This window comes from Neurospora tetrasperma (assembly GCF_000213175.1).
Source record: "Neurospora tetrasperma FGSC 2508 unplaced genomic scaffold NEUTE1scaffold_6, whole genome shotgun sequence".
NCBI lineage: Eukaryota > Fungi > Ascomycota > Sordariomycetes > Sordariales > Sordariaceae > Neurospora > Neurospora tetrasperma.
The window spans coordinates 1085222-1093404 of NW_009799104.1; the positions used below are offsets into that span (position 1 = coordinate 1085222).

General features: G+C 53.2%; 2 protein-coding genes across 2 annotated transcripts; one reads left to right on the top strand and one right to left on the bottom strand.

Moving 5' to 3' along the window:
• Positions 1–1064: 1064 nt before the first annotated feature.
• NEUTE1DRAFT_87319 (uncharacterized protein) lies at positions 1065–2449 on the top strand (the record flags this gene model as incomplete). The annotated part of the gene is made up of 2 exons (XM_009855864.1): positions 1065–1503; positions 1590–2449. The coding sequence occupies 2 exons, from the start codon at positions 1065–1067 to the stop codon at positions 2447–2449; spliced, it is 1299 nt and encodes a 432-aa protein (XP_009854166.1).
• Positions 2450–4260: 1811 nt separating this feature from the next.
• On the bottom strand, positions 4261–6838 carry NEUTE1DRAFT_148587 (uncharacterized protein; the record flags this gene model as incomplete). The annotated part of the gene is made up of 1 exon (XM_009855865.1): positions 4261–6838. The coding sequence occupies one exon, from the start codon at positions 6836–6838 to the stop codon at positions 4370–4372; it is 2469 nt and encodes an 822-aa protein (XP_009854167.1).
• Between the last annotated feature and the right edge of the window lie 1345 nt (positions 6839–8183).

An 8183-nucleotide genomic window follows, 5' to 3' on the forward strand; every position in this document is an offset into this window, starting at 1 on the left:
CTGTCAGGCATGTCCTTCAGGCTTCAGGCCGTCCTTCACACCATTGCTGTGCCATCCTCAACCGTCAAACCCCGCAATAATTTTCACAGAGAGGGTGGTATTAAGCCAATCACTGTGGTTCCCCATGGTGTGGTTCTGTATATCGAGTGGCGAGTATCAATAGAGTCGAAAGAAGAAATGAGAATAGGGTGATGGCTTGATGGTGTGCTCCCCGCATAGCTTATGGACAATAAAGTGAAGGCTGCTGGAAGCCATCAGCAAACAAACTCTGGTACTGTGATATAACACCGTCGATTCGGCACCCAGATGGGTCTCCGATAGGGCTTCAGACCATGTTGGGGAAGGCCATTGCCACTGTAAAGCAGGCCTATCCCAGAGGTTTTGACAGCTGAAGAAGCTGGAAGCCCAAATACCACGAGGGAACATTGCTTTTTATCCCGATTGGGACAGCAGAGGCGTGCGCGTGATGGAGGGTGGGGAGCTGAGGAGATAGGACAAAGGGCTGGAAGCAGAAAGTGAAGAAACAACAAGTAAAAGGGAAAAAGAGAAAAACACCCCTTCACCCCCTACACCATATTTGCATAGAGACTCTTCTTGTCCAAGCTCATGGGAACCGGCCATCCGCAACAACTCTGGTGCAGAGAGATCATGTACATGACCCGCGAAGACAGCTTTGCCTTCTGATGTCAATTTATACGCATCTGCTTCCACCGTAGACCTGCTTCCAAAATCGACTTTGCACGGCATACGAAGCTTAACCTCTTGTTGAACTTTCACAGTTCGTTGGTGACATTGGTGACACCATCCATATAATCGCGAGGCTGCCAGATTCCTTGATGCCAAACTGGTTGACAGCGGCCGGTAACGTTTCATGATGTAAGCAGCGCCCAACCACGTCCAAGCAAATACTATGCAATTGGACTGATCACGATGTTAGCAGAGCGGCACTGCCAACAACCGGATGATGAGTGTGGCGAGCTTGATCCAGCAGATAAAAGCAACCTCTCCGTCGTCTGCCTGGGACGATTATCTCATCGCTCTCTCGCAAAACAGCATCCCTCAAAATGGATCTTCATCCAACCCTCCGGGGCATTCTCGCGATGACACTGGCCGGCTTCGCCCTGGTCGCCCACGCCCTACCACAACCACAGCCTCAGGCCCAAGAAACCGTCGCCCCTTCGCCCAAAGTCTGGGTACATGTCGATGCCACAACCAAAGGCGTAACCATCACGCCCACCGTGACGACCTACCGCGACGGCGACAAAAGCACCCAAAGCGCGCCCCCGCCGTATCTCACCGTATCTAAAGCATACAGCAGCTTCAAAGACAACGGGGTTCTGGCGACCTACACCAGCCTCAACCCTGCTCCAACTGCCTTGGGCATCGCGGGAGTGACCGACCCCCGCGGCGACTTCCTGGCTTGTCTACCGCAGCAATCGCTCGATGAGCCGTTCTGCGCTCCAAAGCGGGATGCGATCCTGAGGCCTGGACATGGGTACTATAGTGAGTCTTTCCCTCCCTTTGACCCATTGCATACCCATTTCGCATCCTCCAGGTCCACCAACCATGCTGATACCTCCCCTCGGTAGTAACATGGAACACCCTCTACTTCGCCCTCCCCAACCAACGCGTGCAAATCCTTGTTCAAACTGCCGACGTCTCCTTCTCCCAAGACTCCTCCTCCTCTTCTTCCCCGAAGCCCGTAACCCCAACCCTCCCCCATTTCTCCATCCTCCCCGCCGACCAAGGTTTCGCCCTGCTCCCCCTTCCCAAATCATTCCTGGGGTCCTCCTCTTCGTACCCGATAATCAGACTCAACATCACCATGGCTGTCTGGGCCAGCGGTAACTACGACGAAGACGCGCCGACCGAAGCAAAGCAAGGTCCCTTGGTCTACGTCACCAACGGTTACCAGTCCGATGATGTTGACGATGAGGACGGCAATCATGACGGCGACGACAGCGACGACGACGACGACGACGACAACGATGACGGTTTGGTCGGTGACCCTGGTGGCCTATCCAAAGGCAAGAAAATCGCCATATCCGTCCCCGTAGCCATTGTGTCTCTGCTGGTGCTCGGTGGATTGATCGCTTTTGCGGTGTGGGGATATAGGAGGAAAGGGGCAGTGCCGTGGGTTGGTGGACTCTTCGGTAAGAGAAGGGGAGGACCGGGAGGTAGGGGTGGTGGAAGCGGGTATGGAGTGAGGAAGAGTTATTCGGAGAGGGTTGGCGGGAAGAGAGGCGCTGGCGCGGGAGTGTCGGGGTTTGAAGAGGGGATGATCGCGACGAGGGGCGCTGGGGATAACAAGGGCGGCGGTGGTGGTGGTGGTGTCGAGTTGACGGATCGGGACAGTTGGTCGCCGACGAGCCCGACTAGTGCGCGGTTGGGCGGGGTGAATGTGTTCCGCGCGGAGGTGGAGAGGCAGGAAAGGGCAAGGCAGGGCTGAGGCATGGTCATGGCCGTGGTCGCGATGCGGTTGTGGAGGAGGGACGGGAAAAACGATGGAATGATGCCGATGATTGTTATGTCATTTTCTCTGATTGGTTATGTATGGTTGTGCATAGAGCATTGTCGGCGTAGAGATTGTTAGATAGCAATTCAGGTATTGTCTTGTCATTGTGCGGGGTGTCGCGTTCGTTGTCGAAGTGGCATGTTTGCTGCGTAGGTTGAAGAGGAGGGAAGAGAAGCGATCAAGGATGACGCTGCTGACGACATGCTTTCTGGTGGGGAAGTGGACCAGAGTTGGCGATGCCGGCCTTATGTTACCCGTTGGGGAGGGGTCAGGTTTTACAGTTAAAGGCAGTTGGACGTCTGATATTGCTTTAGCAAACTTACGCCTGCCATGTCAGCGGCTTTGTTAGCACGATAAGATCTTCCATCCAGATAGTGCAAACCGGGATCTGGGAATGCCCTCCATTTTAAGCATCGACAACAAGCGGATGACCAGCCAGCAGGCAGTGCAAAAGCTGTTTTATCAACAGGTAATCTCTTCTTCCCCATGGCACGACCTCGCAGGCCAAGCACACATTGAAAAAGAAAAAAAAAATAAACAGTTGCAATAACTTGCATTGCACTTGGATTGAGAACCAAAAATTGCGACCAGACGGCCCCGAAGGACAATCAACGGCGGCTAGCACCACGATGTGCAATGCAGGCTCTCCACCGTACTACGCGGATTTCTTGATTACTGCGCAGTCAGTCATGATGTTCTATGAAGAAAAGAAAAGAGGAGGAGGAAGATTTGGGAGGGGAGCAGGTGTTATTAAATAGAGAGAGGATTTAGAGAGATTGCACGAGTGCAAATTTCATGAAATTCCGTCCAGCTGCTGACGGTCTGTCTCGCTGTCCGTAGTAATGACTTCCTTCGAATTACTCAGTAGTCTTGAACTCACTCCTTCTTGTGTTGGCCATCGCCTTGATGCCGTGGCCTCGTTCCTTTGCATCTACAGATGCGCGCCTGCTATACACTATATCCCGATCGCTACCTTCCCGAGATTGGGCATATGGTGTTTGATATGTACCCTGAGTTTGTCGGCCCCAGTTAATACTTTGGCATTATTGAACCCATCGTAAAGTAGGGGAGAGATGAAGACGATGATGATCTCTTGTCTAGTCCGAAGGCGACGTTCAAATCTCACAGACACTCACAATCTTCCATCACGAATCGCCATGAAGCATCAAAGAACAGTATCAGTCTTGTTTGACTATCCTCTCCCGAGGAAGTCAATCGCGTCTGTCGCGTATTATTAGTTTGTATGTGTATGTTGTGCTATGTATATGACATATCCTCACTCCTTTTCCAACCGGGTATAAGTGTGGTGTGGTGTGGTATACATGTACTACAACTCTCAGAAAGCTTATCTTCATCATCAGCAATGATCAGCAACCACCATTAAAAGAGCATGTACAGAAGCTGGTTAGTTGTAACAACAACAACAACAGCCTCGTAGAATGCCAGGGACTTGTCGTGGGATCCTGCCTCTTCCTTTCCCAGGCCGCAAAATACGAATCGAAAAACATCGAGTACGGTTTGCTAGTGAGTTGCTGATCCATTGCCCAATCATGATAACAAGTCATTGGTTTTCCCGCCCAAAAACCCTTATGTTGCCTTCCCTTGTCCCTGCCCTACCCTGCCCTCCCCCTTTGTTCTTGTGGTATCTCTGACTCTCCGTTCCTTCCTCGTACATAAACAAAAAAGAAATGCAAAGCTATGCCTCCCTCCGTACTACCTTCGTACCGCTCTTCTTGTCATGTTCAACTTGTTAATGGTGTTGTTGTTGTTGTTGTTGTTGTTGTTGTTTGTTATTGTATCCACGGGTTCCCATCCATCTTGATTTGATTTTGTGATATTTGTGCATTGTATCGGTTAATGTCCAACAGCGCTCAGCCTGAGGTTCTTCTTCAGCATCGAAAGAGGCACCGGGAAGTCACCAGGCGAGATGGGCGAGTCAGGGCGGGGGATGCCATCCTCCATGTCGTCCTCCTCAGGGGCCTCGACAATTCGGTTACGGCGCTCCGCCTCGCGGCAAAGATGACCAAAAGTCTGGGGGCTGACCTGATCCGAGTCCCTCCTGTCCCGCGACGAAGCCTTGGAGCGCGAGGACGGAGTCCTCTGAGCCCTGTGGGATCCGGAAGTCGAGTGCGCACCGAGACTGGATCGGCTATTCCGCCTGTCATCGCCTTCATAAGGCCCACCGAAAGCACCCCTCGTCAAAATCTCGTCGCCGGCGTCGTCATAGTGCATAAATCGATCCATATCTAGGCTGGGCTCCGAATCGTCGCCCCTCGACTGCCTAAGCTGTCTGTCCATCATGACAAAAATCTGTCCCGAAGACTCCGACATTCTATCCGATTTCTTATCGACGGATCCAGTGCTGATGCGGATCTGCGGTCGCTGATGCCCATGTGGTCGCGCGCTCAACGAGTGGGCCTCCATCAGGCGCATCGTGCTGGCCGACGACTGCCTCGAAACCCTGCTGGTGGGGCTTTCGCTTAGCATAGAGTGGCGCCCATCTCTCGCGTCATCGCCGTCCATGTCGTCCCGGTTGTCTCCATACTCGGCAAGGATATCCTCGCGCATGCGGGCGCGCTTCTGTCGCAGCGCTGCTAGCAACATCTCCTCCTGTCGTGTGACGGCCATGAACCGCCCGCTGGCGTTGTCCTGGATGCTGCTGGTGTTGCTTCCTCGCCGGCCTGGACCCATCCCTTCGCTTCCTAGGCTTCTACCGCTGTATACGGATCTGTTGTCTGGCGCATACGCCCCAAACATCTCGCTGCTGCGATTTTGAAGATAAAAGTCAACGCTGGTTGGCGACAGGGGGGGCGTGGCATTGGTTTCCTTCTTCAACTGAGCAGGTGCACCATGCATCGCGGTCTGGGAGGTGGATGTGCTGCCGATGGAGAGACGGGAAGTCTGGTACAGCAACGATGCTGCCTGCTGCTTCGATGAGCTTGTTTTCTGAGAGCTGCCTCGCGAGCTCTTCCTCGAGACATCAGTTGCCGCAGCACCTTCGGGAATAGGTAGAAATTGCGATTGCGTGCCGTACTGGGATCGCTTTGCTGACTTGGTCCGGCTATAATCTGCTGTCAATGAGGCAGGTAGCGAGCTTGCGGAACGAGTGCTGGCTGGGCTCATTGGTCCCTGCTCGCCCAACCCCATTGGCACGGCCAGCGAGTTCTGTGTAGATGGCTCATAGCTATCCTCCTCTGAATCCGATGAAAGAGACAAGACGCTGTTCATCTGGAGGTCAAGCTCGGTCATGCTGCGATCTGTCCGCTTCGAGGCCTTGGAGGTCCTGGTGTGACGACTCGAGATGCTTGCACTGTCCGCGTGAGGCGATGCTGAGCTGGAAGGTGTAAAAGCATTGGACGGGGGGCCCTCGGGCTGCTTGGGTGTTTGAACTGGTCGACCGCTCGGTGCTGGCGGAAACAGAGACAGGGAAACCCTTCTTGCAGCAGGATTCAAAGGCGGCGCTGGGAATGAAGAGACGTCTTCGTCAGGTGCCGGGCCCTCATCCACACCTGGCTTCTCGTACATCTCCTGCCCGGCCGAGTTGGCATAGGATTCCTGTTGGTAGCGTTCGTAATCTGTCCTTTCCGTCCGGCGCTTCGTCGGCTGCTGGCTCATGTCGGGCGTTGTCGGCATAGCTGGAGAGTTGGTAATCATATCTGGCCCGAGAACATGGGCGCTGTAGTCAACCAAATCAGGCTTTAGGTGTTTGGAAGTCTTGGATTTCAGTATGCGGGAGGAGATATCAAGCATGGATGACTTCTTTTTCCTGATCTTCGCTTCGGGTATCGTCTCTGGAATGCCGTTGTCGTAATCAAGTAGTTGATGGGCCTTGGATGGGAGTTGTTTGGACATGGCCGAGTTTTGTGTTTGTTGCTGTTGTAGCTGGTGCTGCTTGTCGTAATACGATGCGATTGTCGAGCTAGACTGTCGTCGTTGTTGATGAGAGGTGTTGGCAACCTCGTAGTTCATGGCTTCGGGCCTTTCGTTATGTTGCCAGCCCGTATTCCTTGGGGCCGGTTCTGGCTCGTTATCCCACCGTCTTTCGTGGGCAACGGACGCTTCCGCATCATTGTGATGAGCCCTTCGCCGACCAACATCTCTCTCATTATGATGAGCTGCGCCCGAAACAGGGGCGTTGCTGATGGCCGGACTAGCTCGTATTTCCCATGGAGAATCGATGTTGATCTCCCCCGTGCCAAGGATCTTTTGTGCCTTGGTTAACGGGCCAGAAGGTGGCTGTGGTTGAGGAGGAGGAGGAGGCGGAGGGACCGGCTTGGCTTTCCGGCCCGGTATGGAAAAAGGAAACTTTGATCGAGGGCCCATGATGGGCCTTTTTTTCGCTGTAGAACAATGGAAAACTATGAAGGTTGCGCGGATCCGGTAGACATGCGGTTTCTGGGTTCCAGGGCGCAAAACTCCAAACAGACCCAGGCCTTGAGGTTCGAAAGAGTTGATCACCGAGAGGAAATCATGAGAAGTGAAGTTTTGTTCGATGAGAAAGTCGGTCGGCGGTGGAGAGGTTTTTTTTTCGTGTGTGTGTGCGGAAGCAACGCTCGGTGGAAAATACTGTTTTTTTTTTTTTTATTGGTTCTTGTTGTTTTCCCTGAAGTCGCGCAAGATGCCGAGCTGTCAAAAAAGGTGGTGGAGATATGTCACTCAAAAGGTTTGCGTCAAGAGCTGCAATTCCGGGATCCAGCAGCAATAAGTCGTCGAAATCGGTCAGAGGTGAAAAGAGGCGTCCCGGCGATTCCGACCCAGGCAGGCGGTCATCTCTTGGGTGCAAGGAACAGCCTGACAGTGAAGCAAAAACAAACAAAAGGGAAATAGGATCGGGTGTGTACTTGAGTGGTGTGGGAGAGGCCGAAAATATGAGAAAAGAGGCCCGAGAAGTTTGCTCTGTGTCCTCCTTTTTCCCTTGGCCAAGTATGCGAAAATCATCGCTGTCCTGGCCCCGGGAATGGCAGTGGACAGGATCCCCGGCAGCGGTTTTGGAGTCGGGGGGTCCACCGAGACCGATGCTCCAAAATTGTCACCCAAAACGTGGCTCCCTTTGCAGTGCCGGGGGGTGGTGATGGAGGGAGATATCTCACTAGGCTCTCCCCTGATCAGCTAGGGAAAAACACGTGTACTGTGTACTCCGATACAGGTAGTCCCTAGGCCTAGCAGGACTTGGCGATCGAAAAGCGAAGTCCTCCAATATGGTCCTCTCAATTTGTATCTCGTTGGAGATTACCTCTACACTATGGTACAAGATGGCGTTGAAGGACCGGAGGTGACACAACATCGACGCATCTGGCAGTCTGACAGCATCTCGCAAATGCCATTGGATCCCAAGGAGGCAAAAGCCCCAGCAGTGTATGCCGTGTCCCTTGGAACTTTATGTCACGGGCGCCACCCTTTTGGTTATTCGTCCGGCAGCAATTTCCTGTAACGGTTGTTTGTGGTGTTGAGCTCACGTGAAGCTGCAGAAGTGAGCTGCATAGAAAGAGGACGGAAGCTCGAGGGATGGACGCTGTTCGCGGTACAATAGTAGACAGTAGTGTACAAGTGCACGGTGCTCAATGGGAATAGTGTCGAAGAGGATTGGGTCACCCGAGGTCCCTGGAGATTTGCTCCATGGGTACATGGGTGTACCAGAACTGGTCCCTGCGTTTTCTTCTTCTTCTTC